At 38.0% G+C, this 24,227-nt stretch overlaps 2 protein-coding genes across 4 annotated transcripts in view; one reads left to right on the top strand and one right to left on the bottom strand.

Annotated features, from left to right (window-relative positions):
- Window positions 1–5,494, top strand: part of LOC131229127 (two-pore potassium channel 1-like) — a 37,349-nt gene extending 31,855 nt beyond the window's left edge. For all 3 annotated transcript variants that reach the window (XM_058225000.1, XM_058225003.1, XM_058225001.1), the window contains one exon: window positions 5,137–5,494. The gene's annotated coding sequence lies outside the window, so the exon portion shown is untranslated. The remainder of the gene's footprint in view (window positions 1–5,136) is intronic.
- Window positions 5,495–22,855: 17,361 nt separating this feature from the next.
- LOC131229523 (uncharacterized) lies at window positions 22,856–23,427 on the bottom strand. Its single transcript, XM_058225510.1, has one exon. It carries the CDS (start codon window positions 23,375–23,377, stop codon window positions 23,024–23,026), a length of 354 nt encoding a protein of 117 aa, XP_058081493.1. The 5' UTR covers window positions 23,378–23,427; the 3' UTR covers window positions 22,856–23,023.
- Between the last annotated feature and the right edge of the window lie 800 nt (window positions 23,428–24,227).

Here is a 24,227-nt window from a genome sequence, read left to right as displayed (position 1 = left end):
TATTATCAATTGAGAATTTGTATAAGTTATGTTTGTAAGTGTAAATGTGTCATAATAAAGTTTAAATCACTCCACACCATCCCATTTAAATTTATTCTGTACATTATTTTAGAAAGATCTCAAAAAGAAAACTAAACACCCAAAAAAGGATACATTATTCTGTCATGCATCCTCCCCTCCATTCCTAGTCTCATCAACATTGGTGGCACCATCATCATCATAACTATCATCCTAATAGTAAAACAAATTCTTCTTCCTCATTGACCCACTCGCCCTCCTTGCTTTTGCCTCTTTATTTGCTTCTTATGAGAAGGTTTCTAGGACCAACAATACAAGATAATTGTCATCACATTAATTTGGCATTACTAAATCACTTCATTGTCTGCCTAGGGTTGTCAATGGGTATTAGGGGTACTCAATGGACTTGATCCAATTTAAATGGGTCTAAGTCCAATTTTTTAGACCTGTCAAGTAATCGGTTTGGGTTTGGATCTTAACTTTTGGGACCGGTTAAATTCAGGTCTAGGTGGGTTTGGGCTGGGTCCATCAACTAGGACCCAATTAAAATTGGGTCGGGTTGGGTCCAACTTGGGTTTAGTTAGTTTTAATGGTGATATTCACTATGTTAAGTATATATTGTTTATTCTAGCAATAGGACAAGGTTTCCCAAGCCATAGACATGTAAGGGCTCTTATTTGATCCTCTTCTCCATGTAAATGCTCTTATTTGACCCAAATCAACCAAAAACCTAGAACTAAAGACTTGATGGGTACCTGTTCAGATCGGGGTATGGGTGAAGTAGGCCCAAGCCCCACTGTGGAGCCCAACATGTTCTAGTTTTGGGCTGGTTTATTTATAGATTTGGGACTTAAATATCAAGATTCGAATTTTAGTATTTTTGGAAATTATGGGGCTAGATTCGAAGATGTGGTTGAAGATATGGGGCTATGTGATTGAAGATTTATTGGCTAATGTGAAGATGTGATCCAAGATTTGGAGGATTATTTCCTATATTTTTTTTATTAGACTTTTACCATCTTAGGTTGATTAGAGTGATTTGGGGGGATTCTCAAATGAAGATGATTGACTGCAAACAGATTGGGACGCCTCTTGCTCTCAAGCATGAAAACAACATCCGCCTTACAGCCCCCGGGGAAGAAGAACCACTCTCAACAACATCTGCCCTATAGCCCTTGGGGAAGAACAACCACTCTTAACATCCAGAAGATTGTGATCACCCCCTAAATCCCCCTTTGCCAGTAGTAGGGGGACTTTCAACAACCATAATGATGTGCCACTCATGCTTCTTTCAAGAGAAGCACTTCGCGTCACTCCTTTGATTGGCACCTTAAGGGGGTACACCAAGTCACACCATTTTGTTCTAACATAGATCCACTCAAAGTGGGTAGATCGACTCACACATGCATTTGGCAATCTCATTAATCAAGTGGGGGATTTTTCAGCATGGAGAGAATCTAGACATCGAAGTTGGAGCACATGGACATGTATGGGAGGGTCTCCACCAAGGTCCTAATCAACAATAGAAAGCTTTAGCTTATGAAGACACCAATGATCCAATCTTTTGATTGTTGGAATGTGACAAAGAAACCAAAATTAAATTAGAAATTATGGAAAGAATGAAGAGATCCATTAAGTCAAAGGAAGAGTTGCCATCTGAAGTAATCGATGCATTGATGTTGCACCTACACTTGAATTCACCAGTGGATTAATTGATGAATCCAATTGATGCAGGACATGAGATTTAAACATGATATGCAAGATTTCAGGCTTAGATCATACCAATTCAGAAACAATTACACAAATTCCACATCCCACATGAAAATCCAAACATTCAATTAAAGGGGAATCTATGCGGGTCCAGGCCTACACAGGCTAGGACTGGACTAATAAAAATTATAAGCCAAATGATCTCAAAGGGAAATAGAAAATCAACCACTCATGCATAGCAAACAGTTCCTAATCCAAGGGATTCCCCAATCTTAATTCGAGGAACCCTAGGGTGAAAAAAAGGGCAAATAAATTAGGACTAATGCAAACTAAGGTTAGGGTTTAGGAAATAAGAATGAAAAGAGGAAAACCAGAGGAAAACTTGACCCGGAGAAAGCTCCTACGCGCAGATGGTGACCCGGGGCTGACGCATATGCGTAGGTGGGCTGGCCGCATGTGTGATGGAAGCTCGCCTCCCCAAAGTGACACCTAGGTGTTGGTCGGATAGGGGAGACCTCCAATCCCTCCAAGTTTAACAGCGATCCGATGTAAGGTTGAGGCGTTGTGCTTCGCCGAAGTTTCAGCCCTCCTACAGGTTCAGATTCTGGAAACTGACTGTAGGGGAATGAATAGCTGCAAAACCTAAAAAATTCAAAGCAATAATGATGATAGAAGATGAGATATATGGATGGGAGAGGATAGGGACGGATGAGGATAGATGTGGCTTCACACCACGTAGTTGGCCTTTCAAAAAAGGAGGGTTTTGCACTCACTTTTGAATTCTTCCACAACTCACTAAGAGAGCAGAAAAATAAAGCAGGAATTTTTATTAAGCTTGAATGAATGAAAAGAACTACAAGGGGTGCTTATTTATAGGAAAAAACATATACCCCAAAAACTCGCACCATGTGCGCAACCTATTACTTGGCGATGAAGTAAACTAAAATAAAAACTAAACAAAGAAATCTAAAGCGTTCGCGATGTTCTAAATAATAACAATAATAAAAACCTAAAATATGAAATTAATCTGATGAGTGGGCCACGATCATGAGATCCTATGATGAGCTTTTCTTGACTATCAGGCCCACTTTTTTGAACCAAAACTTTTCTAGCTAAGTGGCCCTCCCTGGACGTCGTCATCGAGCCAAATCGATGGTGGAGTCTTCCTTCTACGTACATACGTGCGTAGGGGTGGTGGTGTGCATGCGTGTGTAGGCGGCTTGCAGGCGTGTGTGTGCATGATGTCCTCATCACCAATGATAGCAGTAATCAAATTAATAGATGTGCATTACTCGAATTGAAGCACTCGTGCAAAAAATGACTATGGCACGAAAAACGGGGCAAAGTTTCAATATCCACGAAGAACTTTAAAGTTACAACAAACAGGTTGGCACTTACAAAAGCACAAGCGAAAGAGACATCATTTACAGTGGGCCCGCTCCAACAAAGGTTGTGCCAAACTAGTGCTTAGGGTTGCACCACCAGATTCTACTAAAGAAAAGAAGATTCGTTGTAGAGGTAGTACAAGTCCAAAAGTTGAGATTGGTTTCCAACTCAAGGATGAGTCCTTTCAAAGCTGGGGAGAATTGATGCAGGCTCATGGCCCATCTAGTCTCATGATCCACCAGAAAGCCCAACATCTGTTGATTTTGGACTGTTTATATGGATTTGGGGCCTAAATATCAAAATTTGAAATTTACTAGTTTTGGAAAATATGGGGGCTGATTCGAAGATGTAATTGAAGATACGAAGAGACATGATTGAAGATATTGGGGCTAATTTAAAGATGTTATTAAAGATTTGGAATATTATTTCTTAAATTTGCTTTTACTATTATTAGGCTTTTACCATCTTGGGTATATTAGATTGATTTGAAATCAATCTCTTATTCAGGGGATTCTCATTGAAGATTCATCTAGGGTCTTCATGTTTATTTCTTTGCAATCTAGGTGTCGAGATCTCATTGACTCAATAATTGGGTTGCAGCACTGGGTCTTCAAACCAGGTCCTTGCCCGAAAGGACTCGGACCTAGCAAGATCCGTATCTAGGTAGCTCAGGTATGGGTACTGTGGGACTCGTCCCAAACTTGACCACCTATTGACAACCTTAAGTCGACTCTATCAATGAAAGAAAAGATATCAGAATTGAATGGAGTTTAAAGTTATCACGTGTCTTGGGATTCTAATGACCCAATCCTGTCATCACCTTTTATGGGCTGCACAAAACATTTGCCTATATCTGTCCATGTGTTGTCTTGTGGAAGGGCAAGGTCCTCTGTCTCAGTGATCCATTCATCGTTGGACTGCATATCTAATCAACAAATATGACCATGTCCTTGCAATAACTCACTTTACATTGCGTACTTCAAGTTCCATATAGGCTTTTTTCTCAAGCCTATTTCTTTCCTTTTGAGTGTTTCGGAAATACAGCATTGATACATAAGTTTACAATTATACAATTATGCAGCTCGTTACTCTCTGACAGTTATTTTCACCTACTAAAATGTGCTCTAATAACGTTCATAGCACTTGGTGATGCAAGTGAAACTTCATATATGAAATATGAATTGCTAACTTTCACAATTCCCGGCAATGATCTTCATAGTTCTCCCACCATAAATTAATTGTTACATAGATAAAATTGATTTAAAATTTGAATAAAAGAAAATGGCCAAATTAAATTTACATAACCAGGAAATTTTAACAGATAATCAAATGAAAAATAAAACAAAATTGTTTTCCCAGTTAATCTGGCTGCCTCCCTCCCAGACATATGGAAAACTTTTCTAAAACCGTCCACTTGATCATCTATGTTAGACTCAGTTTCTTGAACTCTGCACCGTTCTTTCATGCAATCATATAATCTAGTCTTAATTTACAAATCCACATGAAAGTCATCTTCATATTGAAATCCCAGATTTAGATAGTATTTGGCTGCGTGTGATGGCCTGTAAAGCTGTATGTTCCATAGCTCATTGATGATGTCCCAAATAGGCATATATCTTTTCCTCACATCTCTAAGATTCTTTGCAATTGTTTCCTTGGCCTGATCCATCACTTCTTATATGTATCTTCTGGTTGGCCTTTCATTGAAGTCTACTAATCTCAAAACTTTCAATAATGGAATTGTGGTCTTCAGGCAGAATTAATTGACAGCCAAAAATCTTGATCAACCGATACACTGTCATAAACTCTTTTTAATTTGTGAGTTTTCGTAGAAGTACTCTCTTGTCATATGTCTAATGCAAGCATTGATCTTAATCTGACTTTCTGTTCTTGGATGCTCTTCAAAGTGAGGAAATGCATGGCAAAGCATGACATGATTGGTTTCATGTGGTCTTTTTCATCTTCACTGTTTTTCCTTAAATTTAATACCCATATATTCTTATAAACATGAATGCATTCTAGGGAACTTAGGGGGAGCATCAATAGGTAATAAGATGAGGGAAAGTAGACTTACATGGTTTGGTCATTTGCAATGGAGACCAAGAACTATGCCCAGTTAGGAGTGAGTTGGTACAAGTTGAAGGCTCTAAAAGCTCAAGAGGAAGGTGCAGGAGGACATGGGTGGAGGTAATAACACTTAATGACCTTGATAGAGTGGAACAAGATTCGTGTAGCCAACCCCAATTAGTGAGGATAATGCTTAGATAATGATGATGATATTTTTATAAACACATTGTAATCTCATTTGCCTTGGCACAGTTTCTGCACGGGCTGGCAACTTTCCCATTTGGAAAGTATAAATTCATTATAGTGAGCTGCACATGGTGACCAAATTCGATACTTTTTTCATAAGCATTTGCCCAGCCTTCACATATTCACTATCTGTGATTACTTGGACCACATCATCTTCCTCAACATTTTTGTCAAATGGCATATTCGATCCGACCCATGGGGACTATGTACATATGCGACCGCACAATTGCATATGCCATTGCACAGCCCCGTTCTCTATTTTAATTTATTATTATTTTTATGCAAAAATTAAGAAAAATCAAGGAAAAATGAAAAAAATATATATAAAAAGGTTATGTAAAAATACCACAAGTGCAGGGATTTTTTATTTTTATTTATTTTTACAGTTTTATTACCAATTTCAGTAAAATTTTGTTTATATTTATTACATTTATTAGACTATTAGACTATAACAAGTCAAACTCAAATGAATGCATATACTAAAACATATGGAAAAAAAAAAAAACAACATAGAAATTTTATTGATGTGATTTTGATGGGAGATTATGCCATCACATAATTGCATACTTCAGCATATGCAACCACATATTTCCACATGCGGCCACATAATGCTCAATGGTTATAAAACTACACAAGTCACCATGGCATATGTGGTATATGTTGTCAAAATGGCACATGTGATCACACAAGCGCATATGTGATCACATATGACAATGCTGTTCCCCAACTTCAACTGTTAAATCAAGAAATTCAAATAAATATGTTTGCATTCTTTGAGAAGTTTGATTTATTGGTGGACATAAAAACTATATCAATAGACCTTATTTACTACGTTGATCCCTCCACTGGGCATGATTATACATCATGTTTTCACTCACTCTTATATGTTTCCAAAGGTTTTTTTTTTTCCATTGTTGCCCTCTTCCATGATTAAATACTTATTCCTAACTCATGATAGCTTGGAAGCTTCCATCAGGACCCCAAAGATGCAACCACTTCAACCACAGCAACAAAAATGAACATTTAACAAGATTAAATGAAAAGGCATTTGCATAAAGAAACCTAGAAACGGAAAGACAAACATATTCTCTATTCCCTCCTTCCAAATTTGATTTAGAGTGGATTTTTTCCCCTTTCCCTCCAGTCCTTCAGAAATTCATCTATTAACTTCTTTCTTTTATCATGTCCCTGTTCTTCATCTTTCTTCTCTTTACTATGTATGGTTCAAACTCACCCTACTTGTTTTTGTTGCTTGGCATTGGTAAAGCTACTCAACAGCTTTTAAACAATTTCAACACAATCTCACCTACTTAGGTGCATGACATGACATTTTCCTTTTTCTGATCTTAGGTGATGTTTCATCCAAAACAGACCTCCCAATTAGACTTTCCAAAAAAATTACACCTAAGATGGAAGGTTTTAGCATCACTCACTAGAGAAAATTTGTCCACCCTGTAATGTCATGAGAAATTTTCACCTTTGGCGCCTTCAAAAATCTCCAAAACATCCAAAAGTATGCATAAGAAAGAAAAAACAAAAAGAAAAAAGAAGAAGCTCACAATAAAAAGAAGACAATAAAGCCAAATGAAAAGTTACTTACAATATTATATATCTTTCGATTCAGCTGAGAGATGAGAAAGATACCTTGAATTCTTTTGTCTAGGTTTTTGGGTATTTGAAAAACCCAAATCCCTCTCATTTCTTTCAGAACTTGTAAAAAGACAGGTAGAGTAATAAATCAGCCTTTTCACTGATGTGGCATGCTTAATCTCAGTCCGTTCCACATGAATCATACAACCCACAAATCGTACTAATCATATGATCACCAGGCAATTCATTTATTTGCAATTTTAGTGTATGGTTCATATCATGCACTGCACAGTACAGTTCATATTATCCAGACTGTATGTTGTATGATATGACAACCTGATTGGAAGGACACAACAACAGAAGAAAAGGTGGGACGTCGAAATGGGAGGTGGTAGGAAGGGATTGGAGCTGGCAAGAGTAGTAGTAATGAATGTTCCGGCGAAGGGAGGAATGACAGAAAAAAGGGTGGAGGTAAGAAAGAGAGAATGCAACCAAGGTTAAAGAAAGGTAAAACTAGAAGTCGGAGGGATAGATAAAAATGGCAATGAGCAAGGAGAGTCTGAGTAGGGCCCACATGACAAGTTGGTGGGTAAGAGACGGCATTGTGAGGTGGGAAAAAGGGTTGTTGGTGTTGAAATGCAGCGGCAATCAATTGAGAAAGTATTCATTTTGTGTTAGAAATAATGTGTTGAAAAAAGTAGATGGTATTCAAATATATATATCTATATATATATATATATATATATATATATATATATATATAAAATAATTAAATAATAAGATAAAGTAAGAAAAGATGAATTAATTATTTGAGTCCAGACGGGTCACTCTAGCTTGAAAACAAATCTGCCCTCTCCCAAGTGCAATAGGAATATTGGAAAGTTGGCCTCCAGGATACAATGACCATAAACCAATTCCAACTGTGCACTCGTTGTACATGAGCGTGAACTAGCATGCATAACTTAAATCTGAAGTGAGTTGATTTGGTGGCAAACTCAGTTGGCAAAATACTGAACCAAAGACTTATTTTAAATAATCAGAGAAATTGTTGGTTTTTAATGATTTTTTTTTTTTCGGGGAAAAATGAGTAGGTCTATATATGAACCATGATTAGGTGCTTAAAGCATCGTTTCAAATGAGTTAGGTCCATTGGGTTGGAACCGAACTGGTGTGACCACCCGAACAGACGCATCCCTAGTTTGAAATTTGTGTAAAACCGATATGTGCAAGTTACGGAACAAAATTCATTAGTGCTAGCGTACTCTCGGTCCACACATAGACCCAGACCCGGCCTAACGCGACGTGCACGCACGCACGCACACATCACACAACCACGGCTCGGCTCGGTGCGCTTGTAAAGAGATAGTCCAACCCAAATTGTTATTCTTCCTTGGTAGCTTAAGCCTTAGACCACATCTCTTATATACATGAGATTTCTTTGGTTCTTTTCGATGTGGGACAAGATAACTACACTAAAAACAAAAATACTTAAAAAAATATAGAGACAAAACTTTGAATTTTGAAACAAAATTATTTTAAAATACAACAATCTCACACATGTTTCAAATTCAAAACACTTCGGTATGAGATAGAAGAGTTGTGTAATAGTGTCGATGTCTATCCAACTTTAATCGATATTTAAAGCAGGCAAGACATGTTTATAGGAATCAAGTGACTATTGGTCTTTAACCTGACCATTTTAAGCGTAAACGACATTTTAAGCGTAAACAGCTACACATGCTACTTATACAAATTTTCACTACAATTGGTTACGTGGTTAAGTATTTTTTTGCCAAGCACCTTTACCTAAATTTTCATGAATGCTCTAGAGAAACAACCTATATATTCTCATAGGAAGTGGTCCCACTTTCACACTCATATAGGTGAATTCCAGTGTACACAACAACTAGATACACTATAACATTTGGTTATGGATTTATTAAGAGTTCAAAAACTCATCATTTCACACGCTGTTGCTTTCACTGCTTATATCATAGGAATGGGCAAGTTTTTCTGTAGTGCTTCCTAGTGTCCTAGTGTCTTGTTGTTTACCCATTGAGCCTATCACATGGGATTTCCACTCGTATAAGTTGAGTTGCCCACACTGGTAGTTCATTCGGTTAGGCTCGATTTATTCCCTTTGATGTTTTCATGGCTAATCCTTTGGTTGAAAGGGATGATGAATTAGTTGGGACTTTAGCAGGAAGCCGTGCCTATGCATTGTGACAGTAAGAGCGCTATCAATTTGGCTAAGAACTCGTTGTATCATTCCTAGACTAATCACATTGATGTGCGTCATCATTTTATCTAGTAGATGCTAGAAGAAGACAGTGTTACTCTTGAGAAGATTCACAACAGTGAGAATTCAGTAGACATGCTTATAAATGTTGTTCATGCAGAGAAGTTTAAGTTTTTCTTAACTTATCTAGGCTTGACAAAGAAGAGATGAAGACAAAGTGTGCACGGAAATTGACCATTAAAAACTTTTCATGGGCTACCAAAGTTTTGGATCAAGATATTTGTGTGGTCTCTTCATCTAGGTCTTTGTGACCTTGTCAACAAGTTGGATGACAAATAAACATTTTGGTGGCCCCTGTGAAGTTTTTAATGGTGGGGATTCAATCACGACTGCAACTCAAATTATGGTTTCACGCAAATATATATATATATATATATATATATATATATATATATAATATATATATATATATATATATATATATATATATATAATTAAAAAAAGCTAGATTTGAGTCATATGTGGCCCAAAAAAATAAAACCACATTTGGATGATGAACATTGTTGAAACATTCCTAGGACATAGGTGATTTGTTCGTGAAATGGCCTTACAAAACGAATGGACAGCTTAGATCACTTTGTATGCTAAAGGTAAGCCCCAAACACACTGACGAAAGTAAACACAAAAAATTAGAGTCCAACTGTGAATATGACTGGCAACAAGGGCAAAATGGTTTTTAAGAGACCTTAACGACGCCTTTTTGTCAGGAATCATTAGTCAAAGTTAAACATGCTGATTTTTCATCGTATTTTTAAATAGAAAGCGTGTATTCATAAGTATTTTTAAATGAGGCCTATATTCAAAAATAAACTGAAAGGTACGTAGGTTTTCGTAATTAACTCATGTTTTTTTTTTTTGGATTCCTATATGACATAATCACATAGTGTGGTCTGTATATGAGGAGGGCCATTGATAGAGGGGGTTGTTCTATTCCAAGTTATTCATCTTCTAGGTTATTTCTTGTACGGGTGGGAAAGCGGTAAGCCTTGCATTTCTGTTTCTTTTTATTTCTAATGAAGAAAAAAATTCATATTATTGCCTCATGGAGTAGGCATATTGCCGAACCACATAAATCGTTGTGCCACTCTCTTAATTTGATTTGGTCCTTTTGGCTTTTGTTTAGCCATTTCCTTTTATGTTTTTGCCCCGCTAACATTGATCAAGTGTGAGTGTTTTTCTGCCACCATTGTATCAGAATCAAAGATTAAAAAATCTTTTAAGCACAAGATTGGCGTTAGCGTTTGTTTTGCAATTATGTTTCAGACGACTGGATCGAGTTCTACCAAATTTGAGGTGTCGAAATTCAATTAATCCAATTACACATTGTGGAAATTGTAGATGAATGCGGTAGTGGTGAAGGAAGGATGTGCAATTGTATTTCAAGGAAAGCAAAAGAAGCTTGAAGAGATAAAAGAGCCATGGCAGACCTTCTTCTTCAATTAAATGATTTGGTTTTGTTCAATGTGTCCTATCAAACCACTGTAAAAGGTTTGTGGGACAGATTGCGAAACCTATATGAAGGAAAATCGATGTTAAATAAAATATTTCTCCAATGTAAATTGTACAACTTGAAGATGAAGCGTCCTCTTTGCAAGAATTCTTAAAGGGTTTAATACTCTGATTAGAAGATTGGTGGTGGTTGATGCGAAGTTTGATGATAAAGAAAAGGTCTCACTTTTGCTCTGTTCGATGCCAGATTTATGTTATAGTTAGATTACGAATCACAGCAATGGTCCAGATAGTTTGATTATGAATCTCAATAATGGTCTAGATTTCACTATGGAGTAAGTTGTATCCACATTGCTTACTGAAGAGTCTCATAGAAAAATACATAGAGAATATGCCAGTGATGTTATGATGGTTAGAGGAAGATCTACTTAGAAGGATTTAAGTGAGAGAGATTATACAAGATTTAAGTCGAAAGGGCATAAAAAATGTAAGTGTTGAAATTGTTAAAAAAAAAAAGAAAAAAAAAAAAGGGCACTTACATAACAATTATAGACTCAATAAAGCAAATGAAGAAAATTACAAACCTTAAAGCATCATATTTAAAGGGTTCATAAAGAAATCTAGTTGATAAAGGCAATTCATCTAAGGAACCGGGGGAGAGGGGGTCAGCAGTGATTCCACGAGAGAATTTGATGCATTAATGGATCTTAGATTCAGGCAATTCATTCCATCTGACTTCACATAGAGATTATTTCTACACATATTGGTCATGTGATGACGGCACAGTTTATATGGGTGATGATAACATGTGTAAAATTATGGGGTTTGGAGATTTTATAATTATCATATTTGATGGTATCACACGTACAGTTTTTAGTGTGCAACACGTACCGAATATGTAGAAGAGTCTTCTATTTGGGGGGGGGGGAGGGATCAGTAGTGATTCCACGAGAGAATCTGATGCATTAATGGATCTTACATTCAAGCGATTCATTCCATCTGACTTCACTTCACACAGAGATTATTTCTACACATATTGGTCATGTGATGATGACATAGTTTACATGGGTGATGATAACATTTATAAAATTATGAGGATTGGAGATTTCATAATTACTATGTTTGATGGTATCACACGTACAATTTTTAGTGTACGACACGTACCGAATATGTAGAAGAGTCTTCTATCATTGGAAAAGTTCGATAAAGATGACTATAATTTTCTGATGAAAAGAGTCGATTGAAGATTGTAAATGGGGGAATGGCGGTGGTGAAATGAGATTTAATGGGTGGTTTATATTGTTTGATTAGAGATACCGTAGTTGGCGATGCTATTGTTGTTAATGCCGTTATAGACTGCTATAATCTGGCACGAGCAGTTGGGCCAAATAAGCAAGTAATGACTAAAAATACTTCTTAATTAAAATTTATGTTCTGGTTTGAGGTCTATTAAGTTAGATTTTTGTGAGGATTGCCTATTTAGAAAGCTTTATAAAACTTGTTTTACATCATCCACTGCAAAAAGTATCGATGTTTTAAATCTTATTCATTTTAATACTTGGGATGCTTCAGTCGAATCTTTGGGAAGTTCGAAGTATTTTGTTTTTATTGACGATTTTTCCATAAAAGTATGATTTTACATATTGAAAAGGAAAAGTGGTGTTTTTACTTGTTTTACGAAGTTTAAAGCATTGATTAAAAATTAAAATGGAAAGAAAATTAAATGTTTGAGAATTGATAACGAAGGAAAATACACCTCAAAAGATTTTTATATATATATATATATATATATATATATATACATACAGTGAGCATGATATTGAGAGGCACTACACGGTCCCTGGTACTCTATAGCAAAACGGAGTTGTGGAACATATGAACCGTATGCTTATGAATTATTCTTGAAACATACTGAGTTCGGCTAAGCTCCAGCAATGCTTTTTTGCAGAAGCTGTTAATACAACTTCTTACTTGATAAATTGTTCTCCTACGATTATACTTGATTATAAGATTCCTTAACAGTTATGATCTAAAAAACTTGTTAATTATTCGTTCCTTCGTAGTTTTGGTTGTGACGCTTATTTATGGATTCCTAAAGAGCATAGGACTAAGCTAGATATGAGGTTTAGAGTGTATTTTTCTTAGCTATGTAGAAGGAACAAAGTGGTACATATTGTTGGGTTCTACTGCCCATAAGTTAATGATTAATCGAGATGTGGTTTTTAAAAAAGATTCATTACATAAAAATATAGAATTATCGAACTCAGAGTTACGAAAGATAATTGAATTAGAATATTTAAATGATGTTTAAAATTAGCTTATTGATTTAGATGATCAGTAAGTTGATGATATCGTTAAAGATGAAGCTGATGAAGAATATGCAAATGAGATACTGAGTGTTGAAATTCAAAGTGATCAAAGTCGACCAAAGAGAACTATAAAACCCTTTGTTTATCTCAAGGATTATGTTATAGTTTACGCTTCAATGATAAGAGAGCACAAGCCTTGTTAATATGAAGAGGAATATGAATCTGTGGATGCTAGCCAATGGAGAGTGTCTATGAATAAGATGAAAATTCTGCATAAGAATAAGACTTGGGAATTGGTTGAATTACCCAAAAGGCTGAACGCTATTGGTTGCAGATGGGTTTATAAGTTAAAAAAAGATACTAACGAGAATGTTGAAAGATATAAAGCCCGATTACTAGTAAAAAGGCATGCTCAGAAATTAGGTATTGACTTTAATGAAATTTTCTCTTTGGTTGTCCATTTAAGTACTACTTGTGTTGTGTTGAGTATGGTAGCGATTTTTGACTTAAAGCTTGAGCAGTTGGATGTAAACATTGCTTTTCTGTATAAGAATCTTGATGAAGAAATTTATATGACTCAACTCGAGGGTTTTATTGAAAAAAATAAGAATAATCTAGTTTGTTGATTAAACAGATCACTTTACGGTTTAAAGGAAGTGTCAATGTATTAGTATAATCAGTTTGATTCTTTCATTGTGAGTTTAGGATTTCAAAGATTAAGTAGACCATTATGCTGATTGTGCTTATATTTGTAACTATGGTAATAATGACTTATTATCTTGTTATTGTATGTGAATGACATGTAGGTTGCAGGTACTAGTGGAAATAATATTATAGCATTAAAAGCTCTTTTAGCTAGGAAATTTGATATGAAGGATTTAAGTGCTGTTAGTTAGATTCTTGGGATGATCATACTTAGAGACAAAAAGAACATGAAAGTCTAGATAACACAGAAGGGTTATATTGAAAGAGTTTTGTGCTACTTCAATATGCAGAGTTATAACCCAGTTAGCACTCCATTCCCTGTTAGTTGCAGGATATCTTCAGACCAGTGTCCTAGCATAGAAGCAGAGAAGGCAATGTCTCAAGTACCATATTCATCGGCGGTAAAGAGCCTTATATTTGTCATAGTGTGCACTGGACCAGACATTGCGCACGTAGTGAGAAAAGTTAGTAAATACACGACGAATTTGAATAGAGAACATTAGACTCCTGTAAAGTGGATCTTTTATTACTCGAAGGGTACTTTTAAGGCAATTATTTATTATATCGGTTAAAATTTAGAGTCGGTTGGGTTTGTGGATGCAGATTGTGCAAGAGATTGTGATAAAAGATCTACCATGTGTTATATTTTTTCTTTGACTGACGTGCGGTTAGTTGGATGTCGAGCCTGTAATCAGTCTTGGCTTTGTTTATTACAAAAGAAGAGTACATATTAGCTACACAAGTATGCAAAGAAGCTATTTAGTTAAAGAAGTTGCTACAAGAATTGAAATTTAAGTAGAAAGCGGCGGTAATTCACTGTGACAATTAGAGTGTGTTACACATAATGAAGAATTTGGTATTATATGCTCGAACTAAGCACAACAATGTTCAATATTACTTTGTTTACGACATGGTGGAAGACGATCAAATCTCATTGTGGAAGATTCACACTGATGATAATGTAGTAGATTTACTAACAAAGTCTAATGCAATTGAGAAGTGTGCTTGGTGCGGGACTTGTCTTGGGCTTGTTATTACTTAATGATTAGTGACGTTTAGGCAGTTGTTATTAGGAGTGTTTTTCGCAATATTAGAAAAACTAGTATTCAAGTGAGTAAATGTTGAGGTGATGGAGACGCACCTCCTGGTTGTGATGTATTCCAGTGGGAGACATTTCTCCTCTGTCTCCTACTCTCTCTCTCTCTCTCTCTCTCTCTCTCTCTCATGCGTACAGCTGGCCTATGGTGAAGCCTATTTCTATTTTTTGGGGATTCCTCTCTCACATAGTGTAGTCTATATATGAGGAGGGTCATTGGTAGAGAGGGTTATTCTATTCAAAGTTATTCATCTTTTTTGGTATTTGTTGTATGGGTGAGAGAGATATATGCTTTGTATTTTTGTTTTTCTTTATTTCTAGTGAAGAAGAAAGCTACGTGTTGTTGTCCTGTGGAGTATACATATTACCAAACTACATAAATTCTTGTATTTCTTGTATCTTGATTTTGCTTGGCTCTTTTCATTCTTGTTTGCCCCTTTTTATTCTATGTTTTGAACTTGCTGATATTGATCAATTGCGAATCCTGATCTTTCGCTTTCTTCACTTGTTTGTTCCTATGTATTCAAACTCTTATTAAGTAATTCTGCATTCGAGCTGTGTGGGCCACCCTTGATGTGTATGTGGAATCCAAACCGTCCATATAATGCATCATCTCATGTTCACTGTGCATCCTAAAGATTCCCCGATCAAAATTCAGGTGGGACACACTACAGGGAGCAAAATACAGCCACACCAAAAAAACCTATATATTCACTAGTATAGGCTACCTAATTAATTAAAGGCCTATCTCTTGGTGTGTCTCTTCATCCTCGTGGTTTGTACCTGATGAATGCTTTGGATGCTACATATATAACGCGATGGATGCAATATTACGTCTGAAAGTTTCTATGGTAAGCATCCTCTCCCAATGTCCTCCATTGCTCGCTTTGGTGTGGCCCACATAAGCTACGGATGAGGATGATTTTTGGAACCTACACCTAACATGGCTGGGCCCACCAGAGGCATGGTGCGGATTCTACATGCCATGGTCCATGGTAGCTTAATGTGCATTCGAACACATTACGCCTTATCTTTCGATATACACCCATGGTTTTTAGACTCATCACTCAGTTCGATTCGTTCGCTATCGAGTTGAGTTGTGACCTGCAGAGTCAGGGCCGAATATGGTCCATTGATATTGGGGACTGGATCTGAGTCAGACTTCAACGAGTTTAATAGTTGAGTCACATCAAACTCTCTGAAGTATTAAAGCCATGCATGTATCTTTTTTCACTTTAAAAGAGCATGTATTCAAACCTATGCAAAGCATGTTTGAAAGTATCTGAGTACTCGCAACATCTAACGTTGGCTAGACCAATCAAATCTACCAAGGTAGGTCCTTACCATATGGGTGTTTCCCTTGCTTACTGAATCTGACTAGGAAATGCTTATATTGCACTGAGTGAACTCTGTGGAGCCCACTGCCGTGTATATATTTTATATATCCATGTTGTCCATCTCATTTTCCCAGCTCATTTATGCATGAGACTAATTGAAAACTCATTGGGGTCACAAAAGATCGTTGAGCTGATATTTGTGTTTTCCTATCATTAGTGTTGTACACAGTTGAACCGAGTCAAGCTTGGCATAGCTCGGCCAGTAGCTAATCCCAGTTTGAACTTAACTTGGCTCGATCCTCAAGCCTGTCTTGATAGCTCGGCTTGGTTCGATCAGCAGCTTGGACTAGTTCGAGCCAAGTTCGACATTTTCTCATACCGATAGAATGCATCTTGAATTCTCACAGAATTTAAAACAGTTATAATATTTCACAGGTATTTCATCAAACACTTATAGAACATCATCAAAATCGAACAACCGACATTCATCCCTTCCTCGCCAACACTTCATTGAGTCATTTCATCAAATGCGAACAACATTCATATCAAAATAACTGAGTCACCAAGCTAATTCGATCCAAGTCAGTTTGAGTTGAGGATTGATCCAAGTCGAGTCGAGCTCAGGCAAACTTCAACTTGGCTCGAAATTTTTTCGAGCTCCAAAAACCAGCTTGACTCAGTCCGAATTCAATTTCAAGCCGAGGTGAGTCGAGCTTTTCCGAGTTGAATCGAACGAGCTAACCTAGTACCCATCATCCATTTCTTTGCGACATTAGGAACATGTTAAGTGGCAAATAAATATCACTGCAGGCATAAGAAGGTTTCAACGGGAGATGCCATTGTCCACATCGTTTCCTGTGGTGTGATCCACTTGAGCTTTGGATGCGCTTCAATTTTGGGGTCATGTCCTAAAATGAGCTCATAGGATGGCCCCACATGCCCTAAAACAACCTATAACACGGATCGACGGCTAGGATAAGACATACATCACGGTGGGCCCATAGAATTTACTCAATACGCTAATTACTCTGTAGGCAGTCCGTGTCCTACCGAATCCGGTTGCCTTAGAAACGACAAGAGGAATTTACGTACGGATCAATCTTTTTTCTAGATATTGTCGGCTGTTTTGAATTTAAACATTTGAAAATCTATCTCCGCTGCACGCACGACTCCAGTCTAAATTCCCGTGCATATTTCCGTACATGTACTTCAATCTAGACCGTCCAAGTCAATGGCCGCAATGTGGATGAGCATATTACAAATAGAGGGCTCAGGTCCAACGGTATGGACTATAGATTAAGGTCCACCCAGTAGATAACTTCCAACCTATCATGTAGGTACAACATCCCAACGGTCTGATAGGTTGGACCCATCACTAGGTTCATCATATGCAAAAATCAGCCACATCCACATGTTGTATTTTGTTATTTATCCCTGGATAGAAATTGTTTTCTATGGTGTGGCCCACCTGATGAGAGGTTGGGGCCAAGTACACAGACCTACCCAATCTTGGGAGCCATACATGGTCCAATCAAATCCAACCACATGGATTGAACTATAACTTGTGGTCCGGGGTGCTGGACTTGAACCTCTTTCAAATCCTACTTCCAAATCTTCTTATTTTGCTCCTGCAATTATCCAAACATTTCCCATCTCTACCGTCCATTTTATAGATACTAATTGGATGGTTGTGATCATTAGAGCATTATGATTTTCAGGCCATCCTCCGTAGGGCTGTACATGTGCAGAGTTAGTTCGGTAACTCGCTTGACTCGACTTGAAAAAGCTCGATTCAAAACTGAGTTCGAGCTGATTTTTTAAGCTCAAAAAAATTTCGAATCGAGTTCAAGCTTGCCCGGGCTTGACTCGACTCGGATCGAACCCAACTCAAATCAAACTCGGATCGATTCAGTTCGGTGACTCAGTTACTTTGATATTGTTGTTGCTCACCAAATGTTTGATGAAATGACTCAATGAAGTGTGGCTGGTGGCAAGGAAGGTACGTTTATGAGCAAATATCATTTTTTTCATGATTTTTATGTTGTTTACAAGGTGTTTATAAATCCATTGTTGCTATTTTACATACAATAAGATTTTGAAAGTACAGTTCATATGTTTGTGAAAATGCTGCGCAAGCGAACTCGGCTCGATCTTGGCTCAAACTTGGCTCAAACTTAGCTCAAACTGGCCCGAGCTGTTGACCGAACCGATCTGAGCTGGCCAATTAGGCTCGAGGACCGAGCCGAGCAGCGTACGAGCTGAGGTCAACAAGTGGCCGAGCCGAGTCGAGCTGTGCCAAGCTCGACTTGGATCAACTCATGTACACCTCTAATCCTCCGTCCATGAAAGGACCATCACTTGGATTTCTCAAACATCGTGTGGACATGCAACTTTTTATAGGGTTAAAAACCTATGTTAACTTAGGACCATTTAAAAATTAGTGGTGGCTCTTTAGTCACACTCATGGGATGGTTGTAGCCCAATCCAGACCACCCAAATCAATAGCCCAATTGTGGACAGAGCATAAGCCTAAAATTGACTTAGAATTTGGACCACTCACTGTTTTACTTTTGGGTGTGTTTGGATACTTGAAACCCACTTGCTCTCTAAGCTAGAATCAGAAAATACAAGTAATTGTTCAACAGTTATGATGGAAATAATAATTAATTAATTAATTAATTTTATTTTTTTTCGTATCCATGGATTGGATTCTATAATGGGAAAAACCGAACTGACCAGCTATATAAGACACATGACGAAGAATTGTCAAAGCAACTTCCTTAGGTCATCGGCATGTCGACCTTTGGGGAAGCCCAACTGAGCTTCGATAAAAGACTCACTTGCCGAGCTAAATTGGTCAAGCTCAAAACTCATACTCACCAATTAACCTGACCATCTCCACTGAGCTATCTAAACAAACTCACTTGCCGAGCTAAATTGGTCAAGCTCAAAACTCATACTCACCAATTGACTTGACCATCTCCACTGAGCTATCTAAACAACCCGACTTCAACCTTAGAAACTGACCTCGACCTTGGAATAGAAATGTCCAAAGAGAATCTCGCATTGTACCGGGCCAAGATTGATCCAATGAAATCTGAACCGAAAATCACGCCAATCAAGGTGAAATCGGTGATATTCTCATAAGCATATTCCTACTCCAATGCGTGTCCCTCCAGCGTATTTGACAGATCTACTGAGATATGCAGACTATCTAGAAAACTTATAAATATACCACGTGCCTTGGGTAAAAGGTACGCACAAAAATCTTAACTCCAGCCACATTTGCTCTATGTTATCTACTTAACTTGGACATCGGAGGGTCCTAGCCACAACTGACACCCCCCATTGTCCTTTGTTCTTTACTGGCATAGGTATTCAGTAGCCTACAAGTAGAATTGTGGATTCAACCATATTCGAGCGATAACATATTCCTCATATTTAATCCACTTAAGAGTCATCGATTAAATGGCTGGAATTTCTTAATTAAGGTGAAAAGAAAAACACCCAACATGATCAAGATTTTTTGGGCTTTATTCTTCGGCCTGTTGATAAGTGGAAGCTATGAAAAACCGAAGGAATTCCTAATCGTTACTTACCAAGCTACTATTGAGGCATGAGTTCTAAGAAATGCCATTTAAGTGTTTTATGTTTGATTTGCAAGTGGAAATCTCGACTCCATCTTACAAGTTTCACCTTTGTTTGGAAAAGGTGGCCGGCCCCCTTTGTTTTTAAGGTCCGAGCCGAGCAAAGACTCTTGGTTTGAAAATGGGCTTGGCTTTTATAGTTGGAATGGGCTTACCCTGTCCGAGCCCAAAACCATCTTACTGCCTTGATCAATTAGAATACCACCTCTTGGACATCCATTGGGCAAATTATGCATATTTGAATGGCCCACCTCTTGGTAACCTACAAGGCTACAATGTCTATTAATTCAAAGGTCCATAGAATTCTGGCTTATAGTCCAATTTAAGGTTCTCGGGTCAGGTTCGGGTTGGAAAATGCCAACCCAATTTGAAATTGGGTTGGGTTTGGGTCGAGCTAGAGCTGTACATGAGTTGAACCGAGTCGAACTTGGCATAGCTCGACTCGGCTCGGCCGCTAGCTGACCCTAGCTCAAACTCGGCTCAGCTCAGTTCAGTCAGCAGCTTGGGCCAGTTCGAGCCGAGTTTGAGCTTGTGCGGCATTTTCTCAAACACACGAAGTGCACTTTCAATTTCTCACAATTTGCAAAACAGTAGCAACAATTTGCAAGTATTTCATTAAACACTCAGTAGGCAACATCAAAATCAAGTTCTAAGGGTAGTTTTATCACGTTATGTTTGTTTTTTTGTTAGTGATTTGTTTCATATCCATACCTTCCTCACCATTGGCCGATCCCACAGAGAATGTATCCACCCGAAACAATACTTCGTTGAGTCATTTCATCAAACACTTGGTGAGCGACATCAATATCAAAATAACCAAGTCACTAAACTAGTTCGATCCGAGTCGATTTGAGCTCCAAATATCAGCTCGACTCAGCTCGAACTCAGTTTTGAACCGAGTCAAATCAAGCTTTTCTGAGTCAAGTCGAACGAGTTAACCAAGCTAACTCGGTTTATGTGCAGCTCTAGGTCGATCAAATTCAGATCGGATTAGGTCGGGATGGGAATAATAACATGTATCTGGGTCAGGTCGGGTTGGGTTCAGTATAGAAAGGAGTTTGGGTTATGTACCGTTGAAATTCAGGTCAGATATGCAGGTTGGGTCCTTTTGAAATGGGCGGATTAGGTGTTACTACACCGGGTGTTACCCTAACCGTGTGGGGCCCACCTTGATGAATGTATTATATATCCGCTCCGCCCATCCGTTTTTTAAAATCTCATTTTAGGATGTTATACCAAAATTTAAGTAGATTCACATCTTCTGTGAACCACACCACTGGAAAAAGTGGTGAATGACTATTAAATCGACGGGTTGGATGACAAATATTACGGATCTGTTTACTGCCGTGGAAAGTTTTTAACGGTGGACATTCAATCACCTTTCTTTCCTTTGGTATGGTCCACCTGAGCTTGGGATCTGCTTAATTTTTGGGACCTCATCCTAAAATGGGCCGGAACAACTGTTTCCTTTGGTATGGTCCACCTGAGCTTGGGATCTGCTTAATTTTTGGGACCTCATCCTAAATGGGCCGGAACAACACATCATCAAGGTGGGTCCTGGGAAGTTTTTAATGGTGGACATTCAATCACAACTGTTTCCTTTGGTATAGTCCACCTGAGCTTGGATTTGCTTAATTTTTGGGACCACATCCTAAAATTGGCTGGAAAAATAGATGAACGGTGTGGATATACAACACATCATCAAGGTGGACCTCACAGTAAGGGTAACACGTAATCCACTCTCTTTTTGAAGTTGGGTCAAGCTTGGGTTGATCCTCAACCTGACCCGACTAAATTGCACCCCTACTGGGAGGGCAACATCAAAATCATGATTTGAGGGCAGTTTTATGATGTAAAATTTGTTTTTTTATATTGATTTGTTTAGTATCCCTTCCTTCCTCACTATTTAGCTGATCCCGTAGAGAATTTATACACACAACACAACACTTCATTGAGTCATTTCACCAAACACTTGGCGAGCAACATCAATATCAAAATAACCAAGTCAATTCAATCTGAGGCAATTTGAGTTGAGGTTTGATCCGAGTTGGGTCAAGCTTGGGTAAGCTCGAACGGGGCTGGAAACCTTTTCGAGCTTAAAAAAAAATCAGCTCGACTTGGCTCGAACTCAGTTTCAAACCGAGTCTAATCAAGCGGTTTCGAGCCGAGAGGAGCAGCTAACCAAGCTAACTCGGTTTGCGTACAGCTCTACATGCTACTAATCCATAGGTTAGTCACATAAGGCCCACTTAAAACATGGTCTTGATGTATTGTAGCATACGTGGGAAACTTAAATAATGGTTGATGACACACTTACACGTCCAAATATGTACATTGATACACGTACCATATTTTTAAATAACACCGTTGGATGTTTTTAAATTTTAACCATCTAATCCTTAAATAAATAAATAACCGTAATGTGTGGTTCATTGATACATCTAAAATGGAACCCATAAGCAGTTTAGTTTGAATTAATTGTATGTGCAGGCATCCTGCGTATCATCCATCTGCCAGAGTACTGAAGTTTTTCCCTTGTAAACTAACGTGAAATGATCCAGTGCTCTAGTGCACAATAAGTTATAGCACTACTGAGACGCATTGGGACACTTTAGTCAGTCCGATCGATCGATCCAGACCATCCATTAGATGCAGCACACATTCCATAATAGTAATAATAATTATTAAATAAATAAATAAAACTAATTAGATTATCCAATCCATCCAAAAATCAGCTTTAGTTCTTAATTTTTTGGCGATCATAAGCGATCCATAGCAAACATCCGACAAACAGAATTGACTGGACCGACTTCTTCACAATCAATCTTGACCGTCCATTTTATAGGCAATCTCATGCTTAGAACCGTCCGATTCGCTCGATTTTCACTTGGTAGTTGAAGAAACGTATGCTGCACGTTACGAACGATTGAGATCCAACGATTGGACGGTCGGAATTTCCCGATGCAAGTAAGAGAGCACTGTAACTGATAGGGATCTTGGAAGGAGGACACATCCGTCATTAACGTAATTAATCTAACTGGTGGAAAATATACAAACATTTCATTTCACCATCGCATTTCATTTGCATTTCATTTGCATTTCATTACCGAAAAGAAAACGAAAGCTCTGGTGAGAGAGAGAGAGAGAGAGACTGAGAGAGTGTCTCACAGAGATTTCAGATCGTTTGCTTCTGCTACTGTTTCTGTTTCTGCTTCTGCTTCTGCTTCAGCTTTTGCTTCTTCTTCCATCTCAGCGACGAAGGGCTTGCCTGCCACGTAATCGATGAGATCCTCTCCGGCCTTAAAGTCGCCGGAGGTGTCAGATGGCGGCGGGGAGATCCGTCCGAAGACGAAGACGGCGGCGAGGAAGAGGGCGGTAGAGAGGAAGAGAGGCCAGAAGTAGGAAATGACGTTGAGGAGGCTAGGCGACGGGTAGAAGATGGGTGCGAGGAGGAGAGTTACAGCCACCGCGAATATCAGATGGAATTTCACGCGCTCGAACTTTTTTCGGACGTCCATCCCTTCCAGAGAGAGAGAGAGAGAGAGAGAGATTTTGAGGATTTGCAGGGAGAGAGACCCTTTTTCGAAGACTTGAAGAGAGAGAGGGAGAGGGAGGGAGAGAGAGAGTCCTTTCATTAGAGCTGGAGTCCTCCCACTAGAGATAATCTGTGTACTTCCAGATCACTGTCAGTTATAGTGCTACTAGTTGTATTGGAGCACTCTGACTATACAATTGATCAATCTGAACCGTCCATTAGGAGCATCATACAATAATTGGTCGACCAAGTGAAAATCAAACGAATTGGACAGTTCAAACAGTCCGATATAAATGTACTATAAAATGAACAGTCATAATAACTTATGAAGAAGTGGGTCCAGTCAATGATTTTTGTTGGGGTTTACTATGGATCGCTTATGGTCGTAGAAATTGAAAATAAAACTGATCTTTGGATGGAATGGATAATCTGATGGTTTGATCATAGCGTTGGAATGTGTGCTTCACCTAATGAACGGTCCAGATCGATCAATTGTACTAACCAGGGTTTCTTGATGCGACACGTAGTAATATAAAAGTTACAAGTTCTCTGAAACGATCATTTCGGTAATTTATTAAGAGAAAATTTGATATTCTGGTAGAATGTGATGGATGATACGCGGGCACTTCAAAATTACTTTGAAATTGCATAATAGCTGGGATACAATTAATTCAAATTAAACCGTCCAAATTATGGGTCCCACTTTAGATTCACCATGATTCAAAAATTACACTTAAATTATTAACTTACCATCTGATTAACGTACATTTATTGGACGGTTAAAATAAAAAATATCCAATGGTCCTATTTCGTCAAACGAGCATATCAGAGGT

The sequence above is a fragment of the Magnolia sinica genome, chromosome 16, assembly GCF_029962835.1.
Source record: "Magnolia sinica isolate HGM2019 chromosome 16, MsV1, whole genome shotgun sequence".
Taxonomy (NCBI): Eukaryota; Viridiplantae; Streptophyta; class Magnoliopsida; order Magnoliales; family Magnoliaceae; genus Magnolia; species Magnolia sinica.
Note: the sequence above shows the minus strand (reverse complement) of the source record. Positions and strands in the feature narration are given on the sequence as shown.

What these genes read in the sequence shown, in the direction of transcription:
- LOC131229523 (XM_058225510.1), bottom strand. Translation starts at nt 23,377, where the DNA reads ATGGACGTCCGAAAAAAGTTCGAGCGCGTGAAATTCCATCTGATATTC.